The sequence below is a fragment of the Pelodiscus sinensis genome, chromosome 31 (genome assembly GCF_049634645.1).
Source record: "Pelodiscus sinensis isolate JC-2024 chromosome 31, ASM4963464v1, whole genome shotgun sequence".
NCBI classification, from domain to species: Eukaryota; Metazoa; Chordata; order Testudines; family Trionychidae; genus Pelodiscus; species Pelodiscus sinensis.
The window spans coordinates 5,883,902-5,897,600 of NC_134741.1; the positions used below are offsets into that span (position 1 = coordinate 5,883,902).

Here is a 13,699-nt window from a genome sequence, read left to right on the forward strand (position 1 = left end):
GGGGCAGGCCTGTGCACCATAGGGATGCAGGCCCTCTCCCCATGGGTGGGCCCATGCATGCGCCATGCGCCCAGGAGCGGCGCCACATACCCGTGCCCAGGGCACCAGAATACCTGAAGCCGGCCCTGGTTCTAACTAACATTGCTCCTCATTTTTTTTCCTCTGTGCCTTCACCCCCCCAACACACACCAATCCCCCCAACACATACCAACACACCCCCTTCCCACTTTCCTCTCCCCCTTCCCCTGCTGGTAACACAAACAGGACTTTTCCCTGTTGAAAGAACAAACTCTCTGGTTGGGGAATGTAGAACTGGGGAGGGCCTGGGGAAAGGACCTGGGAGGGGGAGGAGGCTGGGAGGAAGGCCTCAGGCTGGCACCGTCCTCTGGTGGTCCCACTGTCTCATGTTAGGGGGCCTCAGCCACTCTGGAGTGCAGGGCCTGCCCGAGCCCTTTTGGCACCCTGGGCCCGGGCACGTGGCACATGAGCGGGCCTGCCCCCTCAGGGAGCATGGGCTCACCCCCAGGGTGCACAGCACATGTGTGGGCCAGCCGTGGCCGCTGGCGTGCAGCCTGGGGCCCGCCCCCGGTGCACACGGTGCATACACTGCGCAGCCCGGCCTGGCCAGCACTGATGGCCCGCATGCTGGGCCATGCAGGGCCCCACAGCCATGGGGGTAAGGGCACTTACAGCTGCCATCAGGTGCCTCCCATTGGTTGGCACCCTGGGCAGCTGCCTGGCTCGCCCATGCCTCTGTCTGGCTCTGCTGGGGTGGTTCCATGGGGAGAAGCTGGTTCAGGGGAACTTGAGCTGCTGGGCCACTGAAGCAGGCCACCAGCAGCAGCCTCTGTGCAGGGTACACACGCTCCAGGCCATATTGAGTTTCCCCATGTGGCTTGGGCTCCAGAGCCTGCCCCCCAGCTGGTGCCTTGAGGTAGCCACTGCAGCAGCAGGAATTTGGGCATCAGTTCCCCTGCTTTTGGGGACAGGAAGCCAGGCCAAGGCCCTTTCAGCCACTGGGGCTGTGCAGACTGGAGCCTCCCCCTACCAGCTCTTTGCCCTGCTCCCTGCAAAGCTCTCAGCCTTTTGCTTGTTTCTGCTTCCCTGTCCATAGCAGGCAACTAAAGAAAGGGAAGTCACCAAACCAAACAGCCCTATGGCCAGCATGGGGCTTGAACCCATGACCTTAGTGTTATTAGCACCATGCTCTAACCAACTGAGCTAGCCAGCCTATGGAAGTACAGCTCACCAGGGGCCCTTTCAAGAGAAGTGCCTCAGGCAGCTGCAGCAACATCTCTGAAGCTGCCAAGGGCTCTTCTCTTACAGGGTCACTAGCGACTCACTGTGACGTGGGCTGGCTAGTCCAGCTGGTTTGAGGGTTGGTCAAGGTGGCTGGCGGCCGGCAGACCCAGGGCAAAGAGGCACTTGATCTTAGAGCCAATCTGCTTGTGTCTTTCAGTGCTAACCCCACCTTGGAGTCTCCTCGCCATTGTGTAGCATGTCTCCAGTGGAGGCCACGTTCAAAGGATCCCACCCATGGGCTGCCTGTTGAGTCCTGTGGAAACCCAAACTGCATGCAGCCTACATGTTGAGTAGCCCTGATCTAAATCATGTCTCTCCATAACAGCAGGAACCAGGGGCAGGGTTTGAACCCAAACAGACAAACTTAAGCCCAACACTTTAGCCAGCAGCAAAAGGGCAGAAGCATGAAAGGTCTCGCCCCAGTTGTCCCAGGGACTTGCTCTCAGGACATCTGACCATCCCACCTCTGTAACAGGGCTTCCCACCACGAGGGTAAGAAAGCCGCCCCCTCCCCACCAGTGAGGAGGGAAACAGGGGAAAGGAAAAGCAGAAAAGAAAAACCCAACGTTCCCAGAGATTGCAAGGGACAAAGCTCTAAGTGGGGGGGGGGGGGAAATCCCCCCTTAACCTAGTGTTTCCCCTGGCTTATATTTAGCCAGACCCAGCTGGATTAGGCCAGCGTTCCCCAGCCTTTTGAACACTGTGGACCAGCAAACCCATTCACAAACTTTTGGCAGATCAGTAACATTTTATTTGCATATTTGCACCTGCATCCCCACTCTATCCCACACATTCCGCAACCCGCTCTCCTGAGTGTCCCCCTTATCCAACCTTTTCCCCTCCCTTCCCCCCCCCCCCATCTGGGCAGGAACAGCAACCCATGAGCTCCTTACCTGCATGAGCAGGGCACCAACAGTGGACTTCCCACCCCAAATTGGTTGGTCATTGAGCAGTAGCTGTCTGGGGTGGCCAGCTTCCAGAGGGTGATTGTAATCCACTTCTGCAGGGGGATGGTGGACCCCTGGTGGGTGTTGTGTCTCTGGAGGGTGGGTGCGAGACAGGCACAGAACTCTAGGAAGGTGATCTTGCACATTCAAATGTTCTGCAGCCACTACTGGTTATCCCACCACTCCATGACCAGCCAGTCCCACAAGTCCAAGCTGGTATCCAGCCTCCAGAACCTTCTGGCTACAGCTACATTGTGCTTTCTTGCACAAGAATGTATGCAAATAAGGCATGGGAATATTCATCACCACGCCTCTAGGGTTAACAGATGGGTTTCAAAACAATAACGGACACACATGATCTCAGAACAGGAGGAGGGGGGACTGGTCAGGAGGGGAGCAGGGCTGGCTGGAAGAGGGTTGGAGAAGAACTAAGGGTGCTCCATGATATTAGCAGGTTGAAAACAAACAAAAGGAAGTATTTCTTCACACAACGCACAGTCAACCTGTGGAACTCCTTGCCAGAGGATGTTGTGAAGACCAGGACTATAAGGGCATGTCTATACTTGGAAACTATTTTGAAATTGCTTCAATCAACTTAATAACTTACAGTCTAAGAAAATAGAAATTGTGTCCTCAGTATAGGGAAGCCTCAGAATTAATCCGAGGCAGGCTCTGTTAATGTTCCTTCCTGGGGGCATGGAATTAAAAACAGAGATGCAAGGCTGGGAGCAGCTGAAGCCAAGAGCTCTGTTCTCCTGTGTCAACAACCTCTGAGGTGGCATGAAATCCCCTCTCCTGTTTCTAACCCTGAAATATCATCATCTTTATGATGTAATTCCAGGCCTCTTGGTTCAGCTTTTGAACTCTGACTGCAGACGTTTGCTTACCAGAGATGGAGAGATGCCAAAACAGACTAAGCCATATTGGCAAAGGCTTTTGCCAAAGCCAGGGACCGAACCAGGGACCTTTAGATCTTCAGTCTAATGCTCTCCCAACTGAGCTACTTTGGCAATTTCCCAACATAGCAGAGCTTTCTTGCAGACGAGTGTGCCTACACTGCCATGGGTGCTCTTGCACAAAAGCACAGCATGCACATGGCAGTATGGACGTTTTCTTGCGCAAGACTTCTTGCACAAGAACCCTTGCGCAAGATGTTCTTGTGCAAGAAGCCACAAGTGTAGACATAGCTCAGGAGTGGGAGAAACTAACCATCTGCTTTATTTGCAAAGGAGAAACAAATACAAACTTTTGTCCCCATCCCCACCCCGCTTAGCCTGGCACTTGCACCTCCAGCCAGGGCCAGATTAATGCATGGGCACCAACCTATGGAGGCACCTGATTGAAGGGGTAAGGGACGCCGCATCAGGTGCCCCCCATAGGTTGCCACCCTGGGGCGGAAGCGTGCATGCAGCACGCGCCCACTGCTCAGGGTGCAAGAATGACTCAGGTTGGCCCTGCCCCCAGCCCAACTCTCCCAGGCACCCCCAGAGAGCAGCACTCACACATGGGGAGCTGGAAAGTGGAGAGACTCCCTGAGACACCAACTCAAAAGGACTCGCTCTGGGTAGGTCTGCACTGAGATAGCTGGCCCAGCTCAGCTGTACCTGGCCTGGAGGGCTTTTGTTGGGAGTTTAGAAACCTGAAGACAGGGGCATCTCTGGGGGGTAGATGTCACAGTGTCAGGGCAGCTGTCATGCCCCCCCTAATCTTCCTTTGCTCCAGCCCCACTGCTGAGAGATACTGACCACTGTCATTGCTTAAACTGTACACAGAGCTTATGGCAAAGGCTAGCATATGGTTAAAATACAATGAACATTCTGGTAAATTATCAGAGGGGTAGCCCTGTTAGTCTGAATCTGCAAAAGCGGCGAGGAGTCCTGTGGCACCTTATAGACTAACTGAAGTGTTGCAGCATAAACTTTCGTGGACAAAGACCCACTTCCTCAGATGCATTTGTTACCTTTGAGTTTGTAATCTGCTTTGCTCAGCCTGTTCTCACTTATCACCACTTAACTCCTACAGCTTGTACTTAATAAAACCACTTTTACTTATTATCAAGCAAAGTGTAAACAATTACTACCTATGGGAGCAATCGGTGTACACATTCCCCTTTCATTGCTAAACAGGGCTTACCCCATTCTTTGGGGTTTGATCCCATTTGGGGAGTGCTATCCCAGGAAGCTGGGCCCTAAACTGCTCTCTCCTCAGACCTGAAGAGGTTCAGCGTCTGTACCAGTGCTCAGAGGCAGGGGTGGGGGCAGAAATCTCAGCTCAGGGCCTTGGCCAGGGGAGACTAAGGAGCTGCCCCAGCAGGACCGGATGGTGAGAAGCCCCAGAGAGCAGAAAGGTGACTGGCAGTGGACAGATCAGTACCCCAGGAGGCCCTCCCCAAGAGGTCTTCTGGGACCACAGCCACCTGGCCGGGCAGCTTAAAGGGAACTCAGGTTATACGTTTTTCCCCTCTGTGGGTCCTACAAAGGCTAAGATGATTTGAGCTCTGACTGAAGCTTTCCCCACAGTAAAAATAACTCAATCGCTTTCTCCCCTCTTAACAAAGTCTGATCTATGTTTGAAGCCTTTTCTGCAATGAGAGCTTCTATAAGACAACACTCGTGTATGTATTCTGATGACTAGTAATGCAGGAGCACTGACTGAAGCTTTTCCCACAGTCAGAACAACTGAAAAGTTTCTTTCCTGTGTGGGTCCTCTTATGGTTTAAAAGGCTTGTGCGGTGACTGAAGCTTTTCCTGCAGTCAGAGCAATTGAAAGGTTTCTCTCCTGTGTGGATCCTCCTATGGGTAAGAAGGTATGAGCCTCTAGTGAAGCTTTTCCCACAGTCAGAGCAATAGAAGGGTTTCTCTCCTGCGTGGATCCTCCTATGGGTAACAAGGTGTGAGCCTCTAGTGAAGCTTTTCCCACAATCAGAGCAATAGAAGGGTTTCTCTCCTGTGTGGGTCATCCTATGTCTAACAAGGTGTGAAATCTGAGTGAAGCTTTTCTCGCAGTCAGAGCAATTGAAAGGTTTCTCCCCTGTGTGGCTCCTCCTATGGGTAACAAGGTATGAGCTACTACTGAAGTTTTTCCCGCAGTCAGAGCAATTGAAGGGTTTCTCTCCTGTGTGGGTCCTCCTATGGGTAACAAGGTTTGACTTCTGACTGAAGCTTTTCCCACACGCAGAGCAATTGAAAGGCTTCTCCCCTGTGTGAGCCATCCTATGGATAACAAATTGTGAGTTTTTAATGAAATTTTTCCCACAGTCAGAGCAGTTATGGGCTGTATCTCTTGTATGTATTTTCTGATGGTTTGTAAAGTGTGAGTGCTCACTGAAGCTTTTCCCAGAGTCAGAGCACTTGAAGGGCTTCTCTCCCATATGGACCCTTTGATGTTCAGTAAGAGTTTCACAGTCACTACACGTGCAGGGTGACTGTTGATGGGGGATTTCCTGTTGAACGGTTTCTGTGTTTCTTTTCTCCCCTGTGCCCCTGCTACTGGAGTTACCCTGTCCCTCTCCTAGATGATTTCCCTGCTGCTTTTTTGGGCTATGCTGACTCTCACAGCTCGCTCCTTGCTCACGTATCTGGAAAACATGTCCTTCAGATCGTCTCAATAGTCCGCATGGAGACACTTGCTCCAGTCCTTCCTGCTGAAGACTCTTTTCATGGTTCTCAGTCAGTGTCCCGTCACCTGTTGGAATAGAAGAATGATCCAGACAGGAGTTATTCTCCACGATTAACTGCAAGGAAACTCTAAAAGAGGAATAGAAAAGGGGACACACGCTCAAATAATGGTCAAATTATCATTAGCTGAGTTCGTTGTCCTCCTTCACAACCCTTCCACAGACAAGAGAACCCAGCCTTTCCTCGCCCACCACACTCTGACTGGAGTTGAAGACAAGCTGAACAGTCAGACTTTATGAAAACACACAAGTTACATCTGCTATAAGGAGACAGAAATTGGTTTCTGAGTCAGTTTAACTGATTGCCCATCTGTCTGGGTGTTGCTGACCTCCTCTTCCTCACAGCTCCGAGGATCTGGGACCCACAACTCCTCTCTCTCCACCCAGGAGATCACATGAGTTTCGGAGACTGGAAATTGTGTTTGGAGAGCAAAAAACCAAGTGCTGATCTTGTTCATTAAGGTCTTTCCCATTACTGCTTCCAGAGCTGGGATCCGAGTCCCCCACCCAGAGAGGCTCCTTTCCCCACCTAGCAGAGATTGGGCTCTGGCTGGTACAAGAGTCCAGGACACACTCACCTGCAATAAAGATGCATCACTCCCCCACCTTGGGAATGGCCCAGCTCATTCCCCAGGGCAGCTAAGCGCTCTGTTGCACTCTAGATATTCCATTAACAGCGTACGGGAGTTAGATCCCAAATCCATATTCATTTCTCTCCGTACCTGGCTTGAGTTACAAGATTACTGTGTCTGCAACAATGGGATCCAGTTCTCTGCACCCAGTGTTTCTGATAACAAGCCACATATTCATCTGCCTGAACATGGACATAGGTTAAATGCAGGCTGCTGTATTTAAAATCCTTAGTCTTCATTCACAGATTTGCGGCACAAACTGCTCTCATCTCACAGAGATGTTATAAACCCATTCCACAACTGAGAGTCAGTGACTTTAAGCATCTGAATGGTGGTGTTATTATTAAATACGTGTGCTTATTATTAAACACTTGTGCTGAGTGTTTGCAGGATGACATCTTAAGATTCATGGGATCAGAAGATATCCTCAGTTATGCAGTCTGACCCCCTCAGTGGCACAAGCCATTACATTTAGTCCGGTTACCCAGGCACAAAGCTCTGTTTCCCCCACAGTGTATTTTCTACAAAGTCCCCCAGTGATTTGAAGACATCAAGAGATGGGAGAATCCACCAGTTCTTTGTTCATTTGTTTCAGCAGCTAATCCGCTTCGCTATCAAACATTTGTGCCTCTTCTCTAGCCTGAAATAGTCTGGCATCAGCTTTCAATTATTGGCTCTCACTGAGCCGTATCCATTCGAAGAGGAGGGCCAAATTTTCATGGGGGGGCCAAATAGAAAGTGGCTGAGAGCTGCACTTCTCCATGACATAAATGCAGGAAATGGAGGATCCGGGATGGGCACTGGGAGAAGGAGGATGCTTGAGGTAACTGTTTGGGATACAGGACAGATAGAGGGGTCTAGGAGTTTGGGTAAAGGAGCCTGTCAGCCTATTTATTGTTTGAAACCAACCTCATATTGAAACTGACTGAGCAGTGAAATCTGAGCCTGAAGGTGCTGTCCGTTTTGTGCTTTAACTTCACCCCTTTAGCATCACAAACCTATAGACCAGTGTTTCTCCAAATGTCCACAGGTCCCCATGCAGCATCCCTGGGGCTCCTCACTGATCATTGGGTGATTTAGGGCTGTGTGCACCGTGGTCGCTGGGTTTGGTTAGTAACTTCAATGACAATCCCATGAAGATGTTTTCACAGGAATTCTCACATCACTTAAAGAATTTCCACCAGCAAACTCACCTTGTCTGAAAGCTCCAAGGGACTTTCCTCTTGCTCTCTCCAGTGCAGAGGGCAGAGTGTCTAGTGGGGAAAGGGATAAGAGAGGTGAGATTCCAGGCTCTCCTATTTATAATAATGTCCTCATGATGAACTCTGCGTTTCAATTCTATTAGAGACCAGACAGACTCACACTCAGGTATTTAGTATGAAAGAGTCTGAAACTTTCATTTCCTCTCTCACTCGGGCACCTCCCAGCAATGCAGCCAATATCCCTACAGCCTCACACCTGTCCCAAGAGAGACAAGCTGTAAATAAGATTTACTCTTCCCTCCTCACCTTCTCCCACTTGTTTTCTCATTCACTTACTGCCTCTTATCATAACCTGGAGCTGTGGTGGTGGGACACATTGCCATGACATTAACTTTAGCCATTTTGATCTCTGAATGGGAGGTGTCACGCTACTGGATTTTGAGGGGAGCAGCCAGATCACTGCTGCACCCATGGGAGGATGTTGGCCCCAGAAGTGGCACAAAGGGGGGGGGCATGTGAGGTGTCAAATAGAAGCCTACTTTCTTCTGATTTCATATATGCTCTTCATGTGATTGTATAATGTTGGGAACTGAGGCAGGGGAAGGTTGGCTTCAGAGGCCAGATTCAATAGTCTCAGATACTTGAACTGCTTTCCCCTCATCCATCCCTTCCAGGTACCTTTGAACTCCATCAGAGTCTCTGACAGAGCAATCGTTTTCTGGGAGAAACCTCTGACTTGTTCTTCTAGTTCAGGGGAAATCTCTTCCGGCAGCTGGAATTGCCCCGTCTCACACCTGGACAGACACAATTCCACGTGATTGTATGTCGTTTACTGCTGATATGTTCTGGCTAGTAAGTCTCAGCTCTAACAGGCCTGGAGTTAGAATTCCTCCAATTTTCCCAGCCTGAGAGCAGGGGCAACACATCCCATGGCCATGCAACCTTCCCCTCAAAGATCCCATTTCAGTTCTTCACTTCTGGCCTGGGGAGACTGACTGGGGGAGTAAATGGGAATAGAGTCTCCATGGCCAACTCACTCCTTGGCCTCCAGATGCTGAGGGACAGGAGGTTCCCATGTGAAGGGCTGAAGGAATCTGTCTACTAGGGATTAGACCGTGATACCAGCTCCTCTCAACCCAGCTCCTTCCACACAGGTCTCCAAACAGCCCTCGAGTGGGACAGACTCTTGATCCCTGCTGTCCTGGGCTGAATGTGCTCAGTGCCCAGCAGTGACAGGCCCATGTTCCTCCCCACAGTCCTGCGGCAACCAATCCCCAAGGAGGTGACAGCTCTAAGCAACACTTGGTCAGACTATGCCCTGAATGGGGAATTCCAGAGTCTCAAGTGCGAGGATGAGACCCTCAGAATTAAATGCATCAGAGATATTCATGTCTAACATCTGGCTGTAGAGCTCTAGGGAGATGTGGTGCTAACTTCTGCTCCAAGCCTTTTCCCTGGTCTGTGCACTGTGAGGGGAGTGAGAGCCACGTACCTACTCAGGGTGCTTCTGACGTCCTAGAAAAAAAGACACAGAAAAGAATCTCAGCCCCATTGGACACACAGAGGGGACCTCTGAGAAGGGATTTTGCAAACCTGAGAAGAGAGGCCCTGCCTTGGCCCCAGGAACATGGATCCCGTGAGTGAATGGGGCTTTGCCATCTCTAATAGATCTGTGCCTGTAACTCTACAAAGCACAAGAGTCATTCACATGGCAGCAATGCACAAAGTGTTACACTGAGATCTGACAACTGGGACCGAGCACTTCTGATTCAGGAGCCTCTCTTCGCTGTGTGAGGAGCTGGCATGTTTGTCCCTCAGTCTCACCTGCAGGAATTCACTTCCTGGCTTCTGACATGTCCCCTCCAGTTCCCTAATCCTCTCGCTGATACGGGAAATCTTCACAGAGAGGTTCCTGACAGTGTCAATCTGGAACCTCCCAATCTTCTCATCTAATTTCTCCAGCTGGGCTAGGAGTTGCTGCATTTGTTCCTCCAGAAACTGCTGCAGCTGCTGAAACTCAGCCACAATCATCTGCCTCTTGGCTTGGGTCCATTTCTGTGTGAAAACAGGGAAAGGGCTGGTCAGGGGCATGGATGGCGCCCACGGCCCTTTCACGGGGAGCTGAGTGCGCAGTAGGGCGAATTTCTTGGAAAACTCTAAAGTTTGCCTCTTTGTGATTACTAGGCAGATGTGTCTCTCCCAGCATCTCCTTTGCCCCATGTCCCTCTGAAAGGGATGTTTCCATGTCTGTCATGGGCAGCATCTTTTGTTATTCATGGGCTCTGGGAATTCATATCGAGAGCACCAGGAGGCAGGACTCAGCACCAGCGTGACAGAGATACCCAGGGAGGGAAAAGAAGGAAACATATAAATGCACCAAGTGAGCAGACAGTCCTACAGGGGCACATTCAGCTCACCTGGGGAGGATGTCTGGGAAAGCCACAAAGGATGGACATTAACTCATGCACAGAAACGGATGCTCAGGGCCTTCCTACACATGGATCTCAGCCAGCAATTCATGATCCAGGAGAAACACAAACAAGCCCAACCTCACCAAGGCCACACAGGAGTCTGCCTCCTAACACAGCCCTCCCACTGCCAGTCCCTGCTGGTCCATAGCCACAAGCACTTACCAGATACTCCTGGCTTTTCCCTTCTGCTGTTGTTTTCCTTCTCAGCAGCTTTTCTCTTTCCTCCCTCAGAGTCTTCAAATGAGTCTCCAATTTTTCCTGAAGAAACAGATATAAGCACGAGGGCAAACCACATTAGATGTTGGGAGCCCATTTATCTGCCTTTAAGAGTATCCCAGTTTTGAGGAACTCTGCCCTTCTCCAGCAGGGACTCAGCCCTGGACATGGCTTTGTCCATAGCAAAATACACAGGAAGAGACTGCGGATGCAGCAGGACACCTACGAGCCTAGGGACAGATCGGTGGTGGCACCTTCAGAAAGAATGATGCAGGTGGTTAACAATACTAATCACGTAACCAATTACAATATTATCAGTGACAGTATTTTTTAACCTGCTGACAGGCAGGGTTGGTAGCGGAAATGGGCTCTCTTGGAGCTAGGGAGCTCTTGCGAGGTCTGCCAGGGTGGCCACAACAACTGCTGGCCAATGGGAACGCCCAGCAGCTGCAGACTGACGTTAGCTGCCAGAGGCAAGTGGGCATGTCAGGGGCAGTGGGGAGTTTAAGTGGTAATTGGCACCAATAAACGTTAGCTCATCAGTTAACCAGTTTGAACTCTTGCTACAATCTAGTTGAATCCCAGTTCTGCCTGGCATAGACCTGTGCTTCCTGAAACCCTGCTATGGGTGGAGTGAAGGTGATTGGGGCCCCACACAGCATCCAGCCCAGCAACCTCATCTAGTGCCAGCTGCTGCATCAGAGTTTAACCCCTCACGGAGCAGCCCTGAAATTCAGCATCCCAGTGGGAAACCTCTTCTCCCTGCTGAGCCCAGGACTTTACAAGGCATCTTTCTCTCCTAACAGCCACACTTCATCACTGTTCTGTGATGCTGAGGGACAGGGAGCAGTGTAGTCTAACAACTGGACCAGGGTTCAGGACTGAACTCTATCCCTGATGTGTTTGGCGACTATGAGCAACTTGCTGCCCCACCTTCCCTTCCCACAGTTTGTCTAACTGGACTGTGACCTGCTCAGAGCAGGGACTTTCCCGTGCTAGGTATTGTGCAGGGTCACTGCGGATCTATAAGGCAAATAACAGCTTATTATTCCTGTTCATTCTATCAGTAACAGCTTGTAACCTCCTCTTCTCTAGTCCCAAGGCAGCTCACTGACAGAGTGGCCTGTAGCTCCTGTAATCTAAACCTCTCTGATTATTCACACCTTCCCTTGTGCAAACACCCCTCCTGCCACCAGTGAGGGCTGGGTTTCAGGATTTAGAGCCTCAGAGAAACATTTCCCACATCAGGTATCTGTAAAGACTTGACATAAGTTGCCACGAAGCCAGAACATTTACTTTTTACAGCATCTCTTGAATCATGAAGGCTTTACAGAAGTGGTCACCAACCAGTAGATCGGGATCTACAGGTAGATCTTGGAGCCTCTGACAGGTGATCCTGACTGGTTTGGCTAAGAGGCTATCAAGTGCAGCAATTCAGCTGCCCCCTCTTCCTGCTGCTGCACATCTCCTGCCCTTTGCCTTGGAGCTGTTTCCTTCTCCCACCCTGCATTCTATCTCCACAAACAGAGGGAGTCTGTAAGCTGCTTTTGAAAGTGGTGCAGGGGTGAGCCTTCTTCAGCCCCACTACAACACCACAGATGAGCCACCTGTAGCAAGCAGTGCTCAGCTGGAGCCTGTATCCTGAATCCCTGTTCTAGTCATGTACCTCTCCTGCACCCCAAGCCACTTCTCTAACCCTGAGCCCCCTGAGCTCAAACTGCCTTACAGAGCATGAACCCCCTCCTGCATCCCAACCCTCTGCCCCTGCCTGATGAAAGGGACAAAGGATCGGGGAGGGAGAAGGGATGCAGTGAGCAGAGGCGGGGCCTCGGAAAAGGGTCACAAAGGAGGTGGGGCAAGGGTATTTGGGTTTGAGATAGATCCTGGATTGCACTTAAATTCAAAAAGTGATACTTTAAAAGGCTGGAGACCACTGCTTTACACTGGTTGGTTCACATCTGTGGCTGGTAACAGTCAGTGAAATTAGCCTGTAATTAAAACCCAATGTTATTTCCCATCACACTGGACAGTCACTCTGTACCTTGTACTCCTGGGCAGCTTCCTGTAAAGGCACCACCATGTGAGCCTGGGATCTGTCACACACCACACAGACGGGAGTTTGATTCTCTTCACAAAACAGTTTCAGAGCCTCCTGGTGCTCCCCACACACCCCGTCCCATCTTGCTCTCTTTGCTGCCTGGAAACTCAGTGGCTTGGCTAGTTCCACCACGTTTGCCAGCTGCCGGTTGGGCCGGAGGGGTCCCTGCTGCTCAGTGTCTCTGCCCTGAGGGCTGAGGGGGGCCTGGCAGGAATTGTGCCCACACTCCAGAGTGACAGGGGCTGTGAAATCCTCCAGACAGACGGGACGCGGCGCTTCCTCCCGGACACTTTCCACGGGGCTCTCTGCAGCCATGGCTGCCTCTGGGCTGGGGGACCGGGGCCGTGTCACTGTCCTGAGCTCAGCAATGGGGGGGGCAGGTCCGGGGGTGGGTGCGAGAGGCGCCAGCACTGAGGACCAAAAAAAAAAAAAAAAAAAAAAAGATCAAAATTAAAAACCGAAAAAGCCCAAAAGCTTTGCTCCCCCCCTGCAGGGTCCAATGGGCCCCTCCCGCTAACTGCCCCGGCCAGAACCGCCCCCCCATCGCTGCGCCCCTCAGGCCAGCCCCCCTGTGTTCAAATGCCCCCCCCCCCCCCGCACACTCTGCAGCCCCCTCACAGCCCCGCTGTGCGCCCGGCACCACCCAGCTCCCCCCCCCGCCAGGCCAGCGCGAGCATCAGGAAGCGCCAACAGCCCGACCGAGGGGGGGGGGGCAACCGCAGCGGCGGGGGGGCCATTGCTCAGCCGGACCCGGACCCGCCCCCAGCGGGCGCGCCCCGATACCCAGGGCCGGACCCACCCGCAGCGCAGGACGGCGGGTCCCAGCCCCTCACGCTCTAGCGGCTCCTCCCCGCAGCGAGTAACGGCCCCAACGGCCCCTCACAACGGCTCCCGGCTCAGGGAGCGCGGCGCATGCGCAGTAACCGCGGCGCAGTCTGGTCCCTTTCCCTGCCCGCGCGCGGAGCGTTGGGCGGGACCCGCCGAAACCCGACCGCGGCGGAGTAGAACGGGGCGGCCCGTCAGACCGCGCATGCGCAGGAGCTCCGTGACTCCGACCAGACTCCAGCGCCAGAGCGTCTCTCAGACCCGGCGCTGCTTGGCCCCGCCCCCGGCCAGCGGCTACTTCCGCTTCTCGGAGCCCGGGCCGGCTCGCAG

General features: G+C 52.2%; 2 protein-coding genes and 2 non-coding genes across 4 annotated transcripts in view; 1 reads left to right on the forward strand and 3 right to left on the reverse strand.

Moving 5' to 3' along the window:
- Positions 1–1,157: 1,157 nt before the first annotated feature.
- TRNAI-AAU (transfer RNA isoleucine (anticodon AAU)) lies at positions 1,158–1,231 on the reverse strand. The gene has a single exon. It is a non-coding gene; the product is annotated as a tRNA-Ile (tRNA).
- Positions 1,232–3,186: 1,955 nt separating this feature from the next.
- Positions 3,187–3,259, reverse strand: TRNAF-GAA (transfer RNA phenylalanine (anticodon GAA)). Its single transcript has one exon. It is a non-coding gene; the product is annotated as a tRNA-Phe (tRNA).
- A 185-nt stretch (positions 3,260–3,444) lies between these two features.
- LOC142821608 (uncharacterized) lies at positions 3,445–13,556 on the reverse strand. Its single transcript, XM_075913112.1, has 8 exons — positions 13,344–13,556; positions 12,488–12,954; positions 10,393–10,488; positions 9,584–9,814; positions 9,252–9,274; positions 8,438–8,553; positions 7,751–7,810; positions 3,445–5,933 (listed from the first exon to the last, which is right to left on the reverse strand). The coding sequence occupies exons 2-8, from the start codon at positions 12,857–12,859 to the stop codon at positions 4,846–4,848; spliced, it is 1,986 nt and encodes a 661-aa protein (XP_075769227.1). The 5' UTR covers positions 12,860–12,954; positions 13,344–13,556; the 3' UTR covers positions 3,445–4,845.
- Positions 13,557–13,572: 16 nt separating this feature from the next.
- Positions 13,573–13,699, forward strand: part of LOC142821611 (uncharacterized) — a 201,383-nt gene continuing 201,256 nt past the window's right edge. The window contains exon 1 of the mRNA XM_075913130.1: positions 13,573–13,699. The gene's annotated coding sequence lies outside the window, so the exon portion shown is untranslated.